This window comes from Rana temporaria, chromosome 8 (assembly GCF_905171775.1).
Source record: "Rana temporaria chromosome 8, aRanTem1.1, whole genome shotgun sequence".
In the NCBI taxonomy this organism is placed as follows: domain Eukaryota; kingdom Metazoa; phylum Chordata; class Amphibia; order Anura; family Ranidae; genus Rana; species Rana temporaria.
The window spans coordinates 181,378,002-181,401,577 of record NC_053496.1 but is presented as its reverse complement, the minus strand read 5'-3'; the positions used below and the strand labels follow the sequence as shown (position 1 = coordinate 181,401,577).

General features: G+C 42.5%; 2 protein-coding genes and 1 long non-coding RNA gene across 3 annotated transcripts in view; 1 reads left to right on the top strand and 2 right to left on the bottom strand.

Moving 5' to 3' along the window:
* LOC120910202 (gastrula zinc finger protein XlCGF26.1-like) overlaps positions 1–23,576 on the top strand; it is a 1,148,070-nt gene that overhangs the window by 1,063,356 nt on the left and 61,138 nt on the right. The window lies entirely within an intron of this gene.
* LOC120910198 (zinc finger protein 585A-like) lies at positions 569–18,175 on the bottom strand. Its single transcript, XM_040322080.1, has 8 exons — positions 18,034–18,175; positions 17,145–17,222; positions 16,931–17,028; positions 16,658–16,852; positions 16,427–16,558; positions 16,197–16,329; positions 13,134–14,240; positions 569–3,800 (listed from the first exon to the last, which is right to left on the bottom strand). Exons 2-8 carry the CDS (start codon positions 17,176–17,178, stop codon positions 2,539–2,541), a joined length of 2,961 nt encoding a protein of 986 aa, XP_040178014.1. The 5' UTR covers positions 17,179–17,222; positions 18,034–18,175; the 3' UTR covers positions 569–2,538.
* LOC120910295 lies at positions 6,332–7,754 on the bottom strand. The gene is made up of 3 exons (XR_005741501.1): positions 7,516–7,754; positions 6,444–6,578; positions 6,332–6,357 (listed from the first exon to the last, which is right to left on the bottom strand). It is a non-coding gene; the product is annotated as an uncharacterized LOC120910295 (long non-coding RNA).

Here is a 23,576-nt window from a genome sequence, read left to right as displayed (position 1 = left end):
GAATGGCGCTGGACACCATTTACGTTAACGTCTAAGCAAATGACGTCGGAGCGACGTCAGTTAGCGCAATGCACGTCGGGTAAGTTACCCGACGGAGCATGCGCAGTACATCCGGCGCGAGAGCGCGCCTAATTTAAATGGGACTCGCCCATTTGAATAGGAACGCCTTGCGCCGGACGGATTTAAGTTACAGCGCCGCAAAGTTCCAGGTAAGTGCTTTGTGGATCGGCACCTAACTTTGGAATTTTGCGGCGGAGTAACTTAAATCCGAAAAGTTACGTTGCGCCGCGGCTTTGTGGATAACCCCCTAAGATCTTATTACCTTAACCCCCATTCCCTTTTCACCACCGCACCCAACCACTTGACTTGATCCCCATTCCCCTCTCATCCCACCATCAAAACTGACAACACTTTAGTCTCTTGCAGCTGACACCATCTCAACACCCTCCACTCTCCCCACCACACTTGCCAACATCCCAACCCCCCCCCCCCCCCCAATACCCAACCTTGCGTTTTTGGAGCAGGCAGACATTTGCTAGTTTGAATAAAAGGGACTTTGGACAAATTGCTGGAATGTGTGGAGCTTTCCTTTTTATTTTAGAAAATCAGAATAGATGACTAACACAGAATTTAATTCAAATCTTGTATAACTGAAGAAAAAAACATATAACATTGATTAACAAGGACATACAGCAGATAAATAGCAACCTATGAAAAGTGCTACCGTATCACAATATTTGGTCATGTAGTAGGTATGTAGTATGTGTAGTATAGTTTAGTACGATAGAGCCATGTGTGTGGGTGTGGGAACAAGTCAGAGCTGTATATTTAGAGGACCGTTTTTATTATGATTTCAACCATGAAGATGTGTAACCAACCGAATTCCAAAGAATTACCATATATAATTGCCAGTCTGCAATACCCCACAGTTCACATGTACTGTATGGGCCTCTTCTCCCCTCGTTGAAAAGAATCTAACGCTTGTGTGGTTACAAAAGTTTGGTGGTACACCAATATATCTTGAGTTCAGGGGATTTTAGACTAAGCTTGGAAAGCTTCTCAAAGCCAGGGATTCCATTACCACAAATCGCAAGTGAAGGGGTGTAGGCTGTCAGTATGCTCATCGAGAGCCATATGTGCAGCAAATAGAAAAAACGCTGCTCTCCCAAACTCAACTCTCCCAACCAGCCACCATAACCTGTGTATGAGAATCGGTGTCAGCCTACAAGAAACCACACCCCCAATGCATGTTTCCACGCCCACTGGGGGGAGGGGGGCTTAGTCATAGGGTCCTATGACTAAGCCCTGATGGGTGAGGCGAAACACATCAGAGGGTATGGTTTCTTGGCAGCGAGGCGAAACACGTCAGAAGGTATTGTTTCTTGGTGGAGAGGCGAAACACGTCAGAGGGTATGGTTTCTTGGCGGAGAGGCAAAACACGTCAGAGGGTATGGTTTCTTGGCGGAGAGGCAAAACACGTCAGAGGGTATGGTTTCTTGGCAGCGAGGCGAAACACGTCAGAAGGTATGGTTTCTTGGTGGAGAGGCGAAACACGTCAGAGGGTATGGTTTCTTGGCGGAGAGGCGAAACACGTCAGAGGGTATGGTTTCTTGGCGGAGACATGTAGGCTGAAACGGATCCTCATACTAAGGTTATGGTGGCTGGTAGGGAGAGTTGAGTTTGGGGAATGTTCATAGATGCTGCATCCTTTAGATAGGGCTTCCACTCTCCTTGCTAAATTTATTTTTAAATTATAGGAATTGCAGAAAAATAAATGGGGACACCCCAATGTGGGAGAGTGTAGAAATGTAGCCAGGACCTGTGGCTGGCAGATCTCACCACTGGAGGTTCCAAGCATTAGAAGAAGCTACAGGAGACTCTGGCCACCAAACTCTACATATCACTTACATGGAACCTGGGATTGCGAGTAATGCGGTTAACGAGCGTTTCGCAGTACGAGCACTGTATTTAAAAAAATCCTAAAGCGGTTTGCGAGTGTTGTCTCGCAAAGCGAGCAGGATTCAGGCCAAAGCGTTGTGCAGTACCGCGTTTTGGCCTGCGGTGGGGGAAGCCAGACCTCAACGGCACCGATTGCAGCCGTTCGGGAATGCTCGGAAAGACACGGAAATAGTCCTTTCCCAAGCCTTTTCTGTGTTTTGCCGAGGTCAGCTGACCTGTCCTCGGGCCTTTTCTCGAGGCTCTCCGGAACCCCCCGCCTCTGGCTGCATGCGGTATTACATGCCATTGAAGCCAAGGCGGAACAAATTATTTTTGTTTCCATTGACTTCTATGGGGAAACTCGCTTTGATATTACGAGCATTCTCCTGGAACGGATTATTCTCGTAATCCGAGGTTCCACTGTACTTACTTTTATGAAACATACAGCTGTTTTTACAAACATTTTCACTCATTCAATGGCAGCTCTGATGTCCAATTAATTTCCTTTGTGCTTAAAACATTTCCCACACTCTGAACCTTAAAAAACGTCTCTCATGGGCACAGCTTAGAGGTTGGTAACACTAAATATGAAATAGAAGACTAGCGCGTATGAATTCTCTGGTGTACAACAAGTGCTCCTTTCTCAATGAAACATTTCCCGCACTCTGAGCATAAATAAGGGCGCTCGCCTGTGTGAATTCTCTGGTGCGTGCGAAGTATTCCCTTCTCAATGAAACTTTTCCCGCACTCTGAACACGAATAAGGACGCTCCCCTGTATGAATTCTCTGATGTTTATTAAGCTTCCCCTTCTCAGAGAAACCTTTCCCGCACTCTGAACATGAATAAGGACGTTCGCCAGTGTGGATTCTCTGGTGTATATTAAGGCTTCCTTTCGCAGAAAAACATTTCCCGCACTCTGAACACGAGTAAGGACGTTCACCGGTGTGAGTTCTTTGGTGTATAAGAAGAGCTCCTTTCATAAGAAAACATTTCTCGCAGTATGAACATGAAAAGGGGCGCTCACCACTGTGAATTCTCTGGTGTTTAAGAAGCTGTCCATTCCTAATGAAACATTTCCCGCACTCTGAACATGAGAAAGTAAGTTCACCTGTGTGAATTATTTGGTGTTTAATGAGATGTCCTTTCTTTGTGAAGTGTTTGCCGCACTCTGAACATGAAAAAGAAAGTTCAGTTGTGTGGCGTGTCTGGTGTGTAAGAAGGTCTCCCTTTTTAATGAAACATTTCCCGCACTCCGAACATGAATAAGGGCGCTCACCTGTGTGAATTCTCTCATGTACTACAAGCGAACTTTTCACACTGAAACATTTCCCACACACAGAACATGAATATGGACGCTCACCTGTGTGAATTCTCTGGTGTATTACAACCGCAGTTTTCATGAGGAAACCTTTACCACACACTGAACAGGAATAGGGACGCTCACCAGTGTGACATTTGTGGTGTATTACAAGGCTTCCTTTCTCAGTGAAACATTTCCCGCACTCTAAACATGAATAAGGACGCTCACCTGTGTGAATTCTCTGGTGTTTAACAAGGTTTACTTTGTGGGTGAAACATTTTCCGCACTCTGAACATGGATAAGGACGCTCTCCAGTGTGACATCTCTGGTGTAGAGAAAGTTTTCCTTTATCAATGAAACATTTCCCGCACTCTGCACATGGGAAAGGACGCTCACCCGTGTGACGTCTCTGATGTATGATAAGTTTTGCTTTCTCAACAAAAAGTTTCCCGCACTCTATACATGAGAAACAACGCTTTTCTGGCTTCTCTGTGTGCGTTTTTTGGTGGTTTATTAGGTGTCCTTTCCGAATGAAGCTCCTCCCACACTCAGAGCATGAATGGGGACCCTCGTCTTCGTGAACTTTTTGGTGTCTAACAAGTGATCTGTTTTCCTTGAAAGATTTTCCACACTTTGAACATGTTAATGAACTGTCTCCCGTAAGAACTCCTTTATGGTTTATGGAAGATTGCTTGGGATTAGAAGGTCCTGTTGATCTATCCGTACTCTGATATTGTAGATATATTTCTGGAGTAGCCGAGTGTAATTTATCAGAAGAATCCTTATGATCGGAGGAATCAGCTGAACTCTGCAAACGGTCAGGTTTGTGATCTATATTTTGAGTAATACAGTTTTCTCCTTGAGGATATAGAGGGACTCCAACATCTTCTGCTTTATAATCTCGAGGCAAAATGAGATGTTCCTCAGAGGTTTTCGAGACCTTGTGTTCATCTATTGGAAAACAATTAACTAAATGTTGTAAGTGTTTTATAATGCCTTGCATTCAGGTTTGTGTATTAATGACATTATTACAGTGAGAATTGAAATGGACCTACCTACATTTCATCTGTTGAAAACATGACGTTATATTGAGGAATGGAGATGGACCTTTCATATGGAGTACAGTATCTCCTCCTCATTTGTTGGGAACATGACGTTATATTGAGGAATGGAGATGACCTTTCATATGGTGTTCAGTATCTCCTCCTCATTTGTTGGGAACATGACGTTATATTGAGGAATGGAGATGACCTTTCATATGGTGTTCAGTATCTCCTCCTCATTTGTTGGGAACATGACGTTATATTGAGGAATGGAGATGACCTTTCATATGGCATACAGTATCTCCTCCCCATTTGTTGGGAACATGACGTTATATTGAGGAATGGAGATGGACCTTTCATATGGTGTACAGTATCTCCTCCTCATTTGTTGAGAACATGACATTATATTGAGGAATATAGATGGACCTTTCATATGGCCTTCTCCATGTCTCTGTCCACCTGCAAGGTGATTAATGTGGCCAGTCTCTGGGTGGAGACCAAACCTGATTTAAGCCAGCCAAGCCTGCAATCTCAGTATCTCCTCCTCATTTGTTGGGAACGTGACGTTATATTGAGGAATGGAGATGGGCCGTTCATATGGTGTACAGTATCTCCTCCTCATTGGTTGGGAACATGACGTTATATTGAGGAATGGAGATGGACCCTTTATTTGGAACATTTAGCTGTGGAGTAGATACATCGATGATGTTGTTATGGTCATCCTCTAAGTCTCCTCAATTTTTTTCCTTACTGAACGCATTTGTTGGAAACATGATATTATATTGGAAAATGGAGATGGTCCTTTCATATGGTGTACAGCATCTCCACCTCATTTGTTGGGAACATGACGTTATATTGAGGAATGGAGATGGACCTTTCATATGGTGTACAGTATCTCCTCCTCATTTGTTGGGAACATGACGTTATATTGAATAATATATAAATAATTAATAATTACTTTACACTAATTGAAGTAAAATGAAAAAGTGAAATGTTCTGCATTTAGTGTTAACAACTTACTTGTGTCCGTATGTAGAGAAGATTTCTCCTGTTTAATTTTAATATCCATCTCCCCCTTCTCCATAGACTGCTGATCTCCACTCACCAACCTCTCTTTTTCTTCCTCTTTAACCTCAACTTTGATGTCTTTTAATTCTTCACCCTAAAGACGATAGCATTGTAAGAAAAGAACAAAAGATTAGATGGAAAAATATAGTCTAATAGAAAGTTTTCGAGAACTGCATGCATCTACCTGATGATGGTGAGGGATGGTGTGTTCTTCCTGTGTGGAATCCCGGGAATACAGAGGACGGGTCTCCATTGTGGTTTTATTGCCAGATGGCATCATTATGAGATTCTTGTAAAGATTATTTTGTCCTTCTGAAAACTCCTCCTTTAAACCATATTCATCTGCTTCATATTTAAACTCTTCTTTAACAACAATATTATAATCCCCAAGGTTTCCACTCTGAATATACAAAAAACATTAGATGTAATGAACATTCTTCTGTAAAAATCATAACTTAGTCTCTTAATTCCACCTACCTGATGATGGTGGGGGATGGTGTGATCTTCCTGTGTGGAATCCCGCGAATACAGAGGACGGGGACATCTCTCTGGTGGGTTCCCATTACTGGATCCATCTGTAGGAAACACACACACTGACTGAATACATTGTTTCTATGTGTTTATCAGATGATGGGGGATCTAGGTGGAGCCTCCGTACTGCTCTCTCCTTTACAATAATGTGCACCACCCTACAGTTTGGGCCCCACTGTTAGCTGGGAATACAGAGGACAGGGACATCTCTCTGGTGGGTTCCCATTACTAGATCCACCTGTAGGAAACACACACTGACTGAATACATTGTTTCTATGTGTTTATCAGATGATGGGGGATCTAGGTGGACCCTCCGTACTGCTCTCTCCTTTACAATAAAGTCTCCTCTTACCCGGTGATGTGAGGGGCGGCTGATTCTCCATCATGACGTCCTTGTAGAGATCCTTGTGTCCTTCTAAATACTGCCACTCCTCCATGGAGAAATAGACAGTGACATCCTGACACCGTATAGGAACCTGACACACACAATGATACAGTCACCATCCAGACACATCCCTTGTCTGTTACTGGATAATGTCCCAGAATTCCTGGCACCGCTCACCTCTCCTGTCAGCAGATCAGTGATCTTGGCACCTGTTACCTCTGTTGTCAGGCAGTGAGATGGAGGCGCTGTGATGTCCTCTGAAGAATGATGGGTGTTAATGACTCAAAATATGTTTTCACTACTTTAATAACCCTGTTTAAAGAAAGAAAGTAACAGTTATCATTATACATCAACAGACATCCCAGAATCCTCTTCACTTCTTCATTCGGAAGGTAGATGATCTCCAGAGTGAGGATAAATATCTTCTCAGTCACATGTTCTGTCTAATTGTATGAAGGTGGTCATGTGATCTATAAAGAATTTTCCTCTCTGCAGAGATCTGTAGTTATGACACCCCAGATTTAGGATGTATTCAGTCCTATAAACCAGAGGCTCTGGATAGGCAGTTGGATAAAAGGCTCTATATTTAGGATGTATCTGATCTATAAACCAGAGGCTCTTGATCAGGGGTAGGCAACCTGTGGCACTCCAGCTGTTGCAGAACTACAATTGTAACTGCCAGCCCCATCATGCCTCTGGGAGTAATTGTAACTGCCAACCTTGCAATGCCTCATGGAAAATGTAGTTCCACAACAGCTGGAGTGCCAAAGGTTGCCTACCCCTGCTCTGGATGGACAGTTGGATAAATAGCTCTATATTTAGGATGTATCCGGTCTATAAACCAGAGGTTCTGGATGGACAGTTGGATAAATGGTTCTATATTTAGGATGTATCTGGTCTATAAACCAGAGGCTCTGGATGGACAGTTGGATAAATGGCTCTATATTTAGGATGTATCCGGTCTATAAACCAGAGGCTCTGGATGGACAGTTGGATAAATAGTTCTATAATTAGGATGTATCCGGTCTATAAACCAGAGGCTTTGGATAGGCAGTTGGATAAATGGCTCTATATTTAGGATGTATCTGGACTAGAAACCAGGCTCTTGATAGACAGTTTAAAAAAAAAAAATCATTGCTCCACCCATTGCCTTTAATTTTTTAGAACATACCTAAATTAAAGCTGATGGAGGAAGAGGCGGGACATGACAGGGTTTATTGGGTGTAAAAATAAAATAATATCTTATTACCTCTTATGTTGCCAGTTCCAGTAACGTCGCCTCTCTACTAACCTTTGACTTGTAACTTCCTGTCGGTATATTACATCACTTCCTCTCTTTGCCTCCTATTGCTTCCTGGTTGTGCGTTCCAACTGACAATAAGTGAGGTCACCATCTTGTGGAAATTGTAAAAACTGCATCCTATGTAGTTTGACATCTGCTTCTTGCTGACTTTTTTTCCATTTTGTTTCATATACCCGAAAAAACTAAAAAACTAAAACCTAAATAATAATAAAAAAAAAATTAATGTAATAAAATAATAATACTGTCATTTATAAATGTATAACTAAGGGACAATAACGAATGAGAAACCCAAATTTTAAAAAAGAGAGACCACAGCAAAAGGATACAGGATGGCCATCAACGTCTCTTCCAGGCAGATATTCTGCGGACAGATGTCCGGTATGAACTCTTTTGAAGAATAAACCAGAAAGTTTGGCCATTTGGAATATGCTGTAAGTGTAGGGTGATGTTGCCAAGCAGGGATGTTCTGTGAGGGGGGAGAGTGCAGGTTGTTGATGACCACCAATGTAAGTGTAGCGCTACCCCCGAAGGAGCCGCTGATTTGTTGTTGGGATCGGCATATTAAGTTGCCTTAATGTTGTCTAGGGGTGCAGCTGGTGAATAAAGCAGTGAGCGAATGTCCAGTACACGAAGAAAGGTTTTCAAATGCTTTATTTCAGGCCCAACATAGCCAACATCAACATGCAGTAGGAAGGAAAGGTTGATGAAGCGATAGAGAACTTGCGGTATCAGGCCTGGATATAGAAGGAGCAATCCTGCTCTCAGTAGCACAATAATAGTAGTCACCGTTCGTCGCCACTCTAGCCAGAGTGGGTGAAGTGCCCCCGGACAGACTTCTGCCACAAGCCTGGCAGCCAAAGTGTCACTTTAGATTGCTGGGAGGAACAGGCCTCTGCCACAGACCTGGCTCTAGGGACTTCTGCCACAGGCCTCATGCCCCGTACACACCATCACTTTATGTGATGAAAAAAAATGATGTTTTTAAAAACGTCACTTTAATTGACCGTGTGTGGGGGAAAACGTCGTTTTATGTCTTCTAAAAAACGACCAAAAAAAATTGAAGCATGCTTCAATTTTATGTGTCGTTTTTCAAAACGTCAACTTTTACTTCATGGAAATTGACCGTGTGTAGTAAAAAACGTTGTTTAAAACTACGTTTTTTCACCCGCGCATGCCCAGAAGCTACTTATGAAGCAAGCTTCAATGGAAAAAGTGGTGAGAACGTAACCTCACTTTGCTAGAACATTGTGAGAAAAACGATGGTGTGTAGGCAACTTCGTCTTTGAAAATTGAAGTTTCAAAAACGTCATTTTTTACTTCACAGAAAATGTCGTTTTTTTTCATCACATAAAGTGATGGTGTGTACGGGGCATTATACTTGAATAAGCTAAACGGACGAATTGAGCGAATCCTCCCAGTAGATTGAAAGTAGGTCACCGGATAACAGCAAGAGTACCTGTCAGCATTCCGGTCACCAGATCCCCGATGGTTCGTTCAAGCTCTGTTGGACAACCTGCCTCCGGGTTCTCCTCAAGCCGACCCCCCCCAATCGAGCAGCACCCAGCCTGGGATCTTCTCAGTTAAGCCGGGGGACCCAGTAAGTCACTGGGGCCCCTCTTAGCAATTTGGAGCTCCGCGTAGCATACGACCCCAGCCTGGAAGGCCATCGCCGGGGGCCCGTTGGATGCGCGCACCCTAAAGGTGGATGCCGCACCTGGAACCTGGAACCCGCGGGAAGAACCAATAAAGATGGCGTCTGCCACAGATATACCCCTTCCAAGCATGCCCCAAGAGGGAAAACTCCTCTAATTGGCTGCTGGGGAAGAGTGGCTCTGCCAGAACCCCTCTAGCACCATCTGTCGCCCAGGGGTGGAAACAACACCCATGGAGCGCAGACTGACCCACAGGACAGTTCTGAAATGACAGCAGCCCATAATTTAACAAATTGTGAATAGGAGCAAATAACTCTCCCATTCCCCACTAACTTTAGCGTAGTGCCCATGCTGAAAGTAAGGGGGCGCTACATAAGGGACATTCTTTTCACTGATCACCAATGTAAGGAACATTCTTCTCACTGATCACCAATGTAAGGAACATTCTTCCCACCGATCACCAATGTAAGGGACATTCTTCTCACTGATCACCAATGTAAGGAACATTCTTCCCACTGACCACCAATGTAAGGGACATTCTTCTCACTGATCACCAATGTAAGGAACATTCTTCTCACTGATCACCAATGTAAGGAACATTCTTCCCACCGATCACAATGTAAGGGACATTCTTCTCACTGATCACCAATGTAAGGAACATTCTTCCCACTGACCACCAATGTAAGGGACATTCTTCTCACTGATCACCAATGTAAGGAACATTCTTCCCACCGATCACAATGTAAGGGACATTCTTCCCACTGATCACCAATGTAAGGAACATTCTTCCCACTGATCACCAATGTAAGGGACATTCTTCTCACTGATCACCAATGTAAGGAACATTCTTCTCACTGATCACCAATGTAAGAAACATTCTTCTCACTGATCACCAATGTAAGGAACATTCTTCCCACTGACCACCAATGTAAGGGACATTCTTCTCACTGATCACCAATGTAAGGAACATTCTTCTCACTGATCACCAATGTAAGGAACATTCTTCTCACTGATCACCAATGTAAGGAACATTCTTCCCACTGATCACCAATGTAAGGAACATTCTTCCCACTGATCACCAATGTAAGGAACATTCTTCCCACTGATCACCAATGTAAGGGACATTCTTCTCACTGATCACCAATGTAAGGATCATTCTTCTCACTGATCACCAATGTAAGGGACATTCTTCTCACTGATCACCAATGTAAGGAACATTCTTCCCACTGATCATCAATGTAAGGGACATTCTTCCCACTGATCACAAATGTAAGGGACATTCTTCTCACTGATCACCAATGTAAGGAACATTCTTCTCACTGATCACCAATGTAAGGAACATTCTTCCCACTGATCATCAATGTAAGGGACATTCTTCCCACTGACCACCAATGTAAGGAACATTCTTCTCACTGATCACCAATGTAAGGAACATTCTTCCCACTGATCACCAATGTAAGGAACATTCTTCCCACTGATCATCAATGTAAGGGACATTCTTCTCACTGATCACCAATGTAAGGGACATTCTTCCCACTGATCACAAATGTAAGGGACATTCTTCTCACTGATCACCAATGTAAGGGACATTCTTCTCACTGATCACCAATGTAAGGGACATTCTTCTCACTGATCACCAATGTAAGGGACATTCTTCCCACTGATCACCAATGTAAGGAACATTCTTCTCACTGATCACCAATGTAAGAAACATTCTTCTCACTGATCACCAATGTAAGAAACATTCTTCTCACTGATCACCAATGTAAGGGACATTCTTCTCACTGATCACCAATGTAAGGAACATTCTTCTCACTGATCACCAATGTAAGGAACATTCTTCTCACTGATCACCAATGTAAGGAACATTCTTCCCACTGATGTAGGGAACATGGGAATAAACGGTGGTATTTGTAGTGGCTCCATGTATCTATAGAATATCAACTTACATACTTATGAAACTGGACCTTGTAGATTCTCTGTCTTACGAATAAAATCCCCCAATGCACAACTGTCAAGGAACCGATCACATTCCGATCACCGATCGTCTGAGAATTACGGTCACTTATGAATAAAAAGGACCCAGAACAACTTATTGTAATGTGTAGAGCGTTCTTTATTTATTTCACAAAATAAGAGAGTAACACACAATAAGTCTATTAATGAATCTAAATCAAATCTCATATAACTGATATAACACGTTATATGTCATTTATTAATAATTATACATTGGCAGGAACATGAAAAGCGCAAGTCTTCAGTTAAAAACGTCAAAGAACGACGACATACAGCAACCGATAGCGATCTACAAGAAGCGTTGTTGGTATATTTCTATACTCATCCATGCCTTAGTTCTATAGTGTCGTCTGTGTGAGTGCGGGACCGAATCAGCACCATTTATTTTGAGGAACATTTTACGCAGACCTATAATTATCACATCCTCCAACAAAAATTAAATACGTGGTTGATGGACCCCCAATACACCCTGGTAAACAAAGTCAGCCACTTGGGCTTATCCGTCTTCCTCCCTCCGAGGCATTCCGAGGCGCCTGGAGCTCCAAGTTCCAAGCATTCTTCGGTTTGCCTATTTTTATCTCAAATGGCTGGGTTCGGCACCTTCCTTGCTCTCTATGAGGGGTTCCCACTCGTTGAGAACTCAATGTTGGTCTTTTATTTTATTCTACGAGGAAAGCAAACAGAGGAACGATGACAGGAAAAGAGAGAGCCGGGAATCACAGGAATCTCCAAGAAATATACTATATTACCAAAAGTATTGGGACACCTGCCTTTACACGCACGTGAACTTTAATGGCCTCCCAGTCTTAGTCCGTAGGGTTCAATATTGAGTTGGCCCATCCTTTGCTGCTATAACAGCTTCAACTCTTCTGGGAAGACTGTCCGCAAGGTTTAGGAGGGTGTCTATGGGAATGTTTGAACATTCTTCCTTGTGAGGTCAGGCACTGATGTTGGACAAGAAGGTCAACTCGTAGTCTCCGCTCTATCCCAAAGGTGTTCTATCGGGTTCCTCCATCCCAAACTCGCTCATTAATGTCTTTATGGACCTTGCTTTGTCCACTGGTTCAAATCATTTGGTGGAGGGGGGATTATGGTGGGGGGTGTTTTTTCAGGGGTTGGGCTTGGCCCCTTAGTTCCAGTGAAGGGAACTCTTAAGGTGTCAGCATACCAAGACATTTTGGACAATTTCATGCCCCCAACTTTGTGGGAACAGTTTGGGGATGGCCCCTTCCTGTTCCAACATGACTGCACACCAGTGGACAAAGCAAGGTCCATAAGCAACATGGATGAGTTTGTGGTGGAGGAACTTGACTGGCCTGCACAAACCGATAGAACATCTTTGGGATAAGTTAGAGTGGAGATTGAGAACCAGGCCTGCTCAGTGCCTGACCTCACAAATGCTCTTCTCGTAGAACGGTCAAACATTCCCATAGACACACTCCTAAACCTTGTGGTTGGCCTTCACCAGAAGAGTTGAAGCTGTTATAGCTGCAAAGGGTGGGCCAACTCAATATTGACCCTTACAGACTAAGACTGGGATGTCGTTAATGTTCATGTACGTGTAAAGGCAGGTGTCCCAATACTTTTGGTAATATAGTATACATATGAGTTGAAGACTCCGCCCAATAGATTCCACCTGTAACTAAAGAGGTCACATTTCCTAGCAGGAATCCCTACATATCGTATTCTTATAATACAGCTTTTCTATGTACTAAACAGTTCTACTCGTTAAATAGTTTTTCTGGTTCCTAATTAGCTTTGCTTTATGTTTGAAGGTTTCCCGCACGCTGAACATAAAAAAAAAAAAAAAAAAAGGACACTAATCATCATGAAGCCGCCGATGTTTAATAAGGTTTCCTTTCTCAGAGAAACTTTTCTTGCACACGGTACATGAGAAAGGACGCTCGCCCGTGTGAATTCTCTGGTGGTTAACAAGGTCTCCTTTCTTAATACAACGCTTCCCGCATTCGGAGCACTGGTAAGGACGCTCACCGGTGTGACTCCTCTGGTGTTTAATAAGAGTGCCCTTTTCGTTAAAGCGTTTCTTGCACACCGTGCACTCATAAGGGCGCTCGCCTGTGTGAATTCTCTGGTGAGTCATGAGGTCGGCTTTCTGAACGAAACCTTTCCCGCACTCGGAACATGTGTACGGGCGCTCACCTGTGTGAATTCTCTGGTGCACAACAAGGGAATTTTTCACCCTGAAACTTTTCTTGCACACTGAACATGAATAAGGGCGCTCACCCGTGTGAATTCTCTGGTGAACAACAAGCGTAGTTTTCATTATGAAACCTCTACCGCACACGGAACACGTATGGGGGCGTTCACCTGTGTGACCTTTTTGGTGTGTATGAAGGCTTCCTTTCTCAGTAAAAGATTTCCCGCACTCTGAACAGGAAAAAGGACGCTCTCCTGTGTGAATTCTCTGGTGCTTAATAAGGTCTCCTTTCTGAACGAAAATCTTCCCGCACTCAGAACAAGGAAAAGGACACTCACCCGTGTGTCTTCTCTGGTGCAGAAGAAATTTTGCTTTCTCGGCAAAACATTTCCCGCACTCCCCGCACAAGAAAGGACGCTCACTCGAGTGCCTTTTCTTGTGTGCAAGAAGCTTTGATTTGTCAGCAAAGCTTTTCCCACACTCTGGACATGAGAAAGAGCGCTCACCCGTGTGAGTTTTCTTGTGTGCTACAAGCTTACCATTGTCAGTAAAACCCCTCCCGCACTCTGCACACGAGAAACGTTTCTTGTCCTTGTGAAATTTCTCGTGGTTAATTAAATTTCCTTTACGCGTAAAGGTTTTCTCACACTCAGAACATGAATAAGGGCCTTCATCTATGTGAATTTTTTGGTGTCTAAGAAGTTTTCCTCTCTCAGCAAAACGTTTCCCGCAGTCTGAACACGAATAAGGGCGTTTGTCCTTGTGAGTCTTCTGGTGTTTAACAAGATCGCCTTTGGTGTCAAAACTTTTTCCGCAATCTGAACATTTTGGGACGTAGTGTCCATCTATGGAGAAAACATTTTTAAGAAAACGTTTAAAGTATTTTTCATGCTTTACATTCAGAAGCCATATATGCTGGTCTAGCACTCAACAGTTTCAAATAAAAGTTGGCAAAGAATAGAGTTAAATCACGACAAATACTATGAATACAACACAGATCAATGACCCAATACACCCAAACAACGGATCATGACATTATATTGAGGAATGGAGACGGACCTTTCATATGATGTACAGTATCTCCTCCTCATTTGTTGTGAATATGATGTTATATTGAGGAATGGAGATAGACCTTTCATATGGAACATTTAGCTGTGGAGTAGATACATCGATGATGTTGTTATGGTCATCCTCCAAGTCTCCTCAATTTTTATCCTTACAGAACGCATTTGTTGGGAACATGACGTTATATTGAGGAATAGAGATAGACCTTTCATATGGTGTACAGTATCTCCTCCTCATTTGTTGGGAACAAGACGTTATATTGAGGAATGGAGATGGACCTTCCATATGGCCTTCTCCATGTCTCTGTCCACCTGCAAGGTGATTAATGTAGCCAGTCTCTGGGTGGAGACCAAACCTGATTTAAGCCAGCCAAGCCTGCAATCTCAGTATCTCCTCATTTGTTGGGAACATGATTTTATATTGAGGAATGGAGATGGACCTTCCATATGGTGTACAGTATCTCCTCCTCATTTGTTGGGAACATGACATTATATTGAGGAATGGAGATGGACCTTCCATATGGTGTACAGTATCTCCTCCTCATTTGTTGGGAACATGGCGTTATATTGAGGAATGGAGATGGATCTTTCATATGGTGTACAGTATCTCCTCCTCATTTGTTGGGAACTTCTGCATCCTTCTGGTAAAGATTATAGCTTTTAATACAATATAGTGTGCAAAACCTACACTTCATTAGCTGGGAATATACGCTATTGGGTTAGGTACATCGATGATGTTCTGTCAGCAATTTAGGTTTCCCAATCTTTCCCTTATTGAAGCAATTGAAGATCTTTAACAAAGGCAGCATAGAACAGGCTGAGGAAAAAAAATTTGCCTCGGTATATGGAAAGGGTTCTGGAAATGAGGCCTAGTCTTCTACAGAGACTTGTGCTAGAAGACTCAATACATTACCGCAAAACCCGACTGGTTGTGGTTAAAAATGCAAAATATAGGAATGGCTAATAATCTAAAAACATGATTATTTGTGTTCCTGGGAGGCATTCAATTGCTATTTAGGTTCAGGAAGGAATTCTTTTATCCATGTTGAGAAAAAAAATAATGCCACGTACACAAGATCATTTTTCGGCATGAAAGAAAACAACGTTTTTCGGCATGTAGAAAAAACAAAGTTTTTCCAACTTCATCATTAAAACGACGTTGCCCACTCACCATCGTTTTTTAAAAATGCTCTAGCAAAGCGCGGTGAGGTACAACACGTACGACGGCACTATAAAGGGGAAGTTCCATGCGGATGACGCCACCCTTGGGGCTGCTTTAGCAGATTCCGTGTTAGTAAAAGACGATTCACGCTTTTCTGTCTGTTACAGCGTGATGAATGTGCTTACTCCATTATGAACGGCAGTTTTACCAGAACGAGCGCTCCCGTCTCATAATTTGCTTCTGAGCATGCGCGGGTTTTTAACGTCGTTTTAGCCCACACACGATCATTTTTTACAACCCGAAAAACGACATGGTTTAAAACGTCGTTAAAAAATGCAGCATGCTCGAAAAACTTTTTTGTCATTTTTCAGAAGCCGAAAAATTATGTGAAGCCCACACACGATCATTTTAAATGACATTTTTTTTTAAAACTACGTTTTTTTCAATGATCGTGTGTACGCGGCATTAGGCCTAGTTTTATGTGTTTTCAATCCACGTAACAATGAACATACTTTATGGTTACAGAAGTATAATCAAATTGTGAACTGTTTTTTGATTTAGTATTTATTACTTACTTGTGTCGATGTGTAGAGCAGATTTCTGTTTACTTCTAGTAGTCCTCTCCTCTTCCTCCTCTTGATCTTCGTCACTCTCAAACATTTCGTCTTTTATTTTAACCTCAATTGTTATGTCTTTCAGGTCTTCTTCCTAAACCCCAAAGATGACAAAATATAACAATAGGAAAAATAATTTCCAAGAACGAGAGGTTACATATTTTTGAGTTCTATTACCCCGGGCCATCTACCTGATCATTCACTGTAGAGTTGTCATCTTCATGTGTGGAATCCTGGGAACACAGAGGAGCACTCTCCACCTCTCCACTCACCAACTTCTCTTCTTCTTCCTCTTTAACTTTGATGATCTTCGGTCCTTTACCCTTAACCCCAAAGATAGATAACATATTAGTATAAGGAGATAACATAGATCTCATTTTGAGAAAATAAATACGTAGTTCTAGTCTCTGAATTCCTTCTACCTGTTTATGGTGAAGGATCACGAGATCTTCCTGTGTGGAATCTTGGGAACCTCTCTCTGGTGAGTGTTCATTACTGGATGGCTCCTTCATGGCATCCTTATGTCCTTCGGAAGACTCCTCCATTTCACCATATTCCTCATCTTCATCTTTATACTCTTCTTTAACAATTATATTAAAATCTTCAAGATCTCCACTCTGAATAGATGATAAAACTTTCATTGTAACAAACGTATCTGTATAAATCATAACTACTAGTGATGGTTAATCATCTACCTGATCAAGGTCAGAGCTGGTGTGATCTTCCTGTGTGGAATCCCGGGAATACAGAGAACGGAGACTTCGCTTTGGTGGGTTCCCATTACTGGATCCATCTGTAGGAAACACACACACTGACTGAATAAATTATTTCTATGTGTTTATCAGATGATGGGGGATCTAGGTGGAGCCTCCGTACTGCTCTCTCCTTTACAATAATGTCTCCTCTTACCCGGTGATGTGAGAGGAGGCCGTTTCTTCATCATGACTTCCTTGTAGAGATCTTTATGTCCCCTCTTCAGTCAGGTCTCTTTTTTAATAGAAATAAGAGTGATGTTAGGTGACCCTCCCAGAATCCTCCTTTATTCCTTATTCTGTTTACTATAAGAACATTTACTCCCTATGTTGTCTTGATTAGAACTTGCACTGTAGTCTAGTATTTTTCCTCCCCATATTCTGATCCAGAGAAGACATGGTGTCCATTATCTCACAGTGATGAGAGCCAACAACCCAGAGACAGCTTTATGAAGGATGGATAAATGGCTCTATATTTAGAATGTATCTGGTCTATAAACCAGAGGCTCTGGATGGACAGTTGGATAAATGGCTCTATATTTAGGATGTATCCTGTCTATAAACCAGAGGCTCTGGATGGACAGTTGGATAAATGGCTCTATATTTAGGATGTATCCGGTCTATAAACCAGAGGCTCTGGATGGACAGTTGGATATTTTTTATTTTTTTAGATACATTGTTTTGTATGTTTTTGTCTTGTAAATTGTAAAAACTTTTTTCAATAAAAATGTTATTATTCAAAAAAAACTTTCATTGTGATTATTTAGTGAAACTTGGATATGGTTTGTATATTCTATGGAGGCAAAATCGAGCTGACGTTGCAGCAAAATAGCACAGGAACCTTTTCCAAAATTGCACCGTGTGGAGTTACATTGATGTGAACAGCCACCATTGAAACAATGTGATTTCCTTTGTTAAGCCACTCAAGTCACATGTGAAATTTCGCTAGTGTGTACGGCGCTTAAAGGATATCACAGTGACTATGGAGGAAGAGGACGGACATGACGGGGGTTACTGGGTGTAAATATAAAATAAGATCTTCTTACCTCCTCTGCTGCCAGCTCCAGCAATGTCTGATCTCTACCTCCTGCTAATCTCTCGCCCAGAACTTCCTGTCCTCAGCTGACATCACTTCCTGTCTGTGTTTGGTATTACTTCCTGTGTTTGCGTTCCACTGGCGATAAGTGAAATTGCCATCTTGTGGGGAAATTTATAACTACAGCACACAATTTTAATACTTTGCAGCTGCTTCTTTATGCGTTGTTTCGGGTTTTTTTTTCCTTCCTATATTACACAAACAAATAAGTCTATTAACCACTTAAGGACCGCCTCCTGTAAATATACATCAGCAGAATGGCACGGCTGGGCAGATGTACGTACCGGTACGTCCTGTACATCTACCCAGCCGTGGGTCCGCGCCTGCGACCCGGTCGGAAGCTCCGGGACCGGTCCCGCGGACCTGATCGCCGCTGGGGTCCCGCGATCGCTCCCCGGAGCTGAAGAACGGGGAGAGCCGCGTGTAAACACGGCTTCCCCGTGCTTCACTGTGGTGGCTGCATCGATCGTGTTATCCCCTTTATAGGGAGACACAATCGATGACGTCACACCTACAGCCACACTCCCCTACAGTTGTAAACACACACTAGGTGAAACATAACTCCTTCAGCGCCCCCTGTGGTTAACTCCCAAACTGCAACTGTCATTTCCACAATAAACAATGCATTTTTAAAATGCATTTTTTGCTGTGAAAATGACAATGGTCCCAAAAATGTGTCAACATTTTCCGAAGTGTCCGCCATAATGTCGCAGTCACGAAAAAAATCGCTAATCGCCGCCATTAGTAGTAAAAAAAAAAAAATTATAAAAATGCAATAAAACTATCCCCTATTTTGTAAACGCTATAAATTTTGCGCAAACCAACCGATAATCGGTTATTGCGATTTTTTTTACCAAAAATATGTAGAAGAATACGTATCGGCATAAACTGAGGAAAAAAACTATTTTTTTATATATTTTTGGGGGATATTTATTATAGCAAAAAGTTAAAAATATTGCATTTTTTTCAAAATTGTCGCTCTACTTTTGTTTATAGCGCAAATAATAAAAACCGTAGAGGTGATCAAATACCACCAAAAGAAAGCTCTATTTGTGGGAAAAAAAGGACGCCAATTTTGTTTGGGAGCCACGTCGCACGACCGCGCAATTATCAGTTAAAGCGACGCAGTGCCGAATCACAAAAAGGGGCCTGGTCCTTTACCTGCATTTTGGTCCGGGGCTTAAGTGGTTAAACATCATTTGAAGGACCGTGAAAAAAAAAATTGAAAAACAACACTATGTTTAGGACGAACTTCACCTCCTGGTGTTAATTTTGCACTCTATGGGCCAGATCCACAGACGAAGTACGCCGGCGTATCTACTGATACGCCGGTGTACTTTCAAATTTCCCACGTCGTATCTTTAGTTTGAATCCTCAAACCAACATATGATGGCTTCTAGGTTAGATCCAACAGGTGTAAGTCTTCGTACGCCTTTGGATCTAAGATGCAATACTTCGGCGTCCGCTGGGTGGCGTTTTCCGTGTTGGGTATGCAAATTAGCGATTTACGACGATCCATGAACGTACGTGCGGCCGTCGCATTTTCTAACGTCGTCTGTAGTCGGCTTTTTCCGGCGTATAGTTAAAGCTGGTATTTTTCGGCGTATACATAGACTTGCCATGTTAAGTATGGCCGTCGTTCCCGCGTCGAAATTTGATTTTTTTTTGCGTAAGTCGTCCGTGAATAGGGATGGACGTAACTTAGACGTAACTCACGTCTAAGTTAAAAAAATGACGTCCTAGCGACATCATTTAGCGCAATGCACGGCGGGAACTTTTCGGGATGACGCGGGGACGCGCTTCATTTAAATGAAACCCGCCCCCAACCCGCCCAATTCTACATGTATGTGAATCTGGCCCTATGTATCTATCTATATTATACCAAGGAGCGTGTGGGATTTAGTCAGATTCCCATAATCAAATTCCCAAAGGTAAAACAGACATCATTTTAATAACTATTACGTTGTATCAACGAGGACCTAGAAGTCCCTCCAAAAACCATTCTATATTTCTATAAACTGGTTCCCTAGATGGAACGAGACCGACTGGGTTGGATGGGACCAATCAAAAGGCAGCCCTTAGATAATTAATTTTATTTCGAGCAAAATAAAAAAACATACTCGATTCCCCAAGTGTGGTAGGTCCTGACCACCAATATAAGGCAAACCTTCCTTCACTTACCATCAATGTAAGGAAGTCCTTCTTCACTGACCTCCTGATGAAAGGGGACCATTTTTCAAGAACCCCCAAAAGTGAGGGGGTCTGTCTCCACTGACCAACGTATGGGAACCCTTACATTGTGACAATGATGGGACAAATCAACTGACACTGACTAAGGCAACCTTTTAGATTATTCAGTTTTTTTTGTTCAAACAGTGGGTTGAGCTAAGAAAACGTACTCAAATTTCCCATCCACCTCAAGTGTGGTAGATCCTGACCTATCCAGATCCTATTTCTTAAGGTAACAGATAAGACACCAAGGTTTCGAGCATATGTAGATCCTCTTTCTCAAGGTGACAGGTAAAAGACTTAAGGAGTTGTAAAGGTAAAAAAAATCCCCTAAATAGCTTCCCTTACCTTAGTGCAGTCCTCCTTCACTTACCTCATCCTTATATTTTTCTTATAAATGTCCTTATTTCTTCTGAGAAATTCTCACTTCCTTTTCTTCTGTCTGTAACTCCACACAGTAATGCAAGGCTTTCTCCCTGGTGTGGAGTGTCGTGCTCGCCCCCTCCCTTGAGGGGGGGGCGAGCAGGAGAGTCAGGACGCCCACTAACACACAGCTCCTTTCTCTATCTGCAATGTAGAGAGCGTCCTGACACTCCTGCTCGACCCCTCACCCCTCAAGGGGGCGAGCACAACACTCCACACCAGTTACAGACAGAAGAACAGGAAGTGAGGATTTCTCAGAAGAAATAAGGACATTTAAAAGCAAAACGGAAGGATGAGGTATGTGAAGGAGGACTGGGAATATTTTTGTTACCTTTACAACCCCTTAAGTCTTTTACCTTACACCTTGAGAAAGAGGATTTACATATGCTCGAAACCTTGGTGTCTTATCTGTTACCTTGAGAAATAGGATCTGGATATTCTCGAAAAAATTGGTGGTGTATTTTCTGTCACCTTGAGAAAAAGAATCTGCTTATTTTTGAAAACGTTGGTGTTTTATCTGTCACCTTGAGAAAGAGGATCTGCATATTCTCGAAACCTTGGTCTTTTATCTGTCACCTTGAGATAGAAGATCTGCATGGATATTGCTATTATGGAAGAGAGCCAATAACTGTAGAAGGCCAATCTCACTACCACACAGATCACTTCTACTAGGATACACCCCTTTAAAAATGTATTTATTGTTTAGCTTACATGGACTAACCTATCCCACTTGTTCAATCCCACCGTACATTTGTCAACAGCTTCAACGGGTATGTGTAGTCCAGTGTACAATTAGATTTCCAATATGTTTACATTTTTTACCAGACTTTCAGAATGAAAAATATTTCTTCCTAGATTGTTTTATCTGATGTGTAAGAAGTTTCCCTTTCCAATTGCAACATTTCCCACACTCTTAAACCATGAGAAAGAGGATTTGCATGTTCTCAAAACATTGGTGTCTTGTCTGTCACCTTTAAAAAGAGGATCTGCACATGCTCGAGACTTTGATCTTTTATCTGTCACCTTAAAAAAGAGGATCTGCTACTCCCCACCGTTTACACCAGATCTTCCCACAGTCTTCTTCCAATTGCTTTCGGGGATGCCCAACTCCAGGCACTTTTTTTCATATTTTTTGGGATTGTGAGAAGGTCTCTCCTATTTGGAGGAGTACCTTCGATCTCATTGACAAATGTGCTGGGAATCACATTGAACGGTCATATAGGCACTGTCTAATATTTGAGAAAATTCCAGACACTTGATACACACTGTATGTACAGCTGTTCTCTGGGCCATTGCCTTTAATTGGAAATCCCCCACGGTTCCTTTTGCACAAGTGCTTTTAAGGATGGATCAGATCATGTTAGCAGAACAAATTTTCCATAAACTTCATGATACTATTCCGATTTATGATGCTAAGTGGAATCCTTGGTGGTTATTACATTTATTAGATTGACCTGTATTTCGTATATTCTGATATATACTATGTCTGCTATTTATTATGTTCTTTATTTATTTGTTTTGCTTTTTTATTTTATGGTTTTCTTTTACTACTGTACTCTTCTTGTTTTTCTTCTTGTCCTTTTTTTTTATTTTATCGCTCTTATCCTGGGTCTAGTTGGAGGATTCTTTATCCACCTTACATTCAAACTCGATGACTGAGTTTTATATTTTATGTGATTTTTCTGTTCATTCTTTTCGATTGTCTCAGAATGCAAATTATCCGTCTTACATTTTTTTCTGTTGTGTGTTTTCGGTTATCTTTGTACAAGTTTTTATGACGTGCATTGTTATACTGTACTGTACACCCCTGTTTTTCTGTTGTTATTTCAATAAAAATCTTTCAAATAAAAAAAAAAGAGGATCTGCATATTTTCGAAAACCTAGGTCTTTTATTTGTTACCTTAAAAAGGAGGATCTGCATATTCTCGAAACCTGGTTGTTTTATCTGTCACCTTGAGAAAGAGGACCTGCATGTGCTCGAAACCATGATGTTTTTCATGTTACCTTGAGAAAGAGGATCTGTTTATTCTCGAAACCTTGGTGTCTTATCTGTCGCCTTGTGAAATAGGATCTGGATATTCTCGAAACTGTGGTGTATTATCTGTCACCTTGAGAAAAAAAATCTACTTATTTTTGAAACTTTGGTGTACTATCACCTTAAGGCCTCGTACACACGACGGGACATGTCCGATGAAAACGGTCCGCAGACCGTTTTCATCGGACATGTCCGCTGGCGGATTTTAGTCTGATGGCTGTACACACCATCAGACCAAATTTCCCGCGGACAGCGAACGCGGTGACGTGGCCGCGCTGTTGCAGCGACAATGACGCCGCGACGTGCGCGACCCTGGAAGGTCAATGCTTCCACGAATGCGTCGAATCACTTTGACGCATGCGAGGGCTTTCGGCCAAGCGGACATGTCCGGTGAGTCATACAGACGACCGAACATGTCCGACGGACAGGCTTCCAGCGGACATGTTTCTTAGCATGCTAAGAAACATTTGTCCGCTGGAAACCTGTCCGATCCGCCGGAAAATTGTCCGGTCGGCCGTACAGACAACCGAACATGTCCGCGGAAAATGGTCCTCCGAAAAGGACCCAACCCTGATCCCCCGGGGCGTTAGGCTCCTGGCAGGGACTGAGGTAATCTGTGGTCCGTGCAGCCGCAGCCGACACGGACCCAACTTCCTTGGAGGGTCTGCCGAAACAGAACCCTCCCAGTACTAGGTGAGGCTCCCCCAAAGGGAGACCCCATGAGAGCAGGCGAACTAAGCCAGAAGGCCATGTCCACCCACTCCCAAGACGTTCAGGGCAGGCCCGAGGACCGGCACCCTACTAAT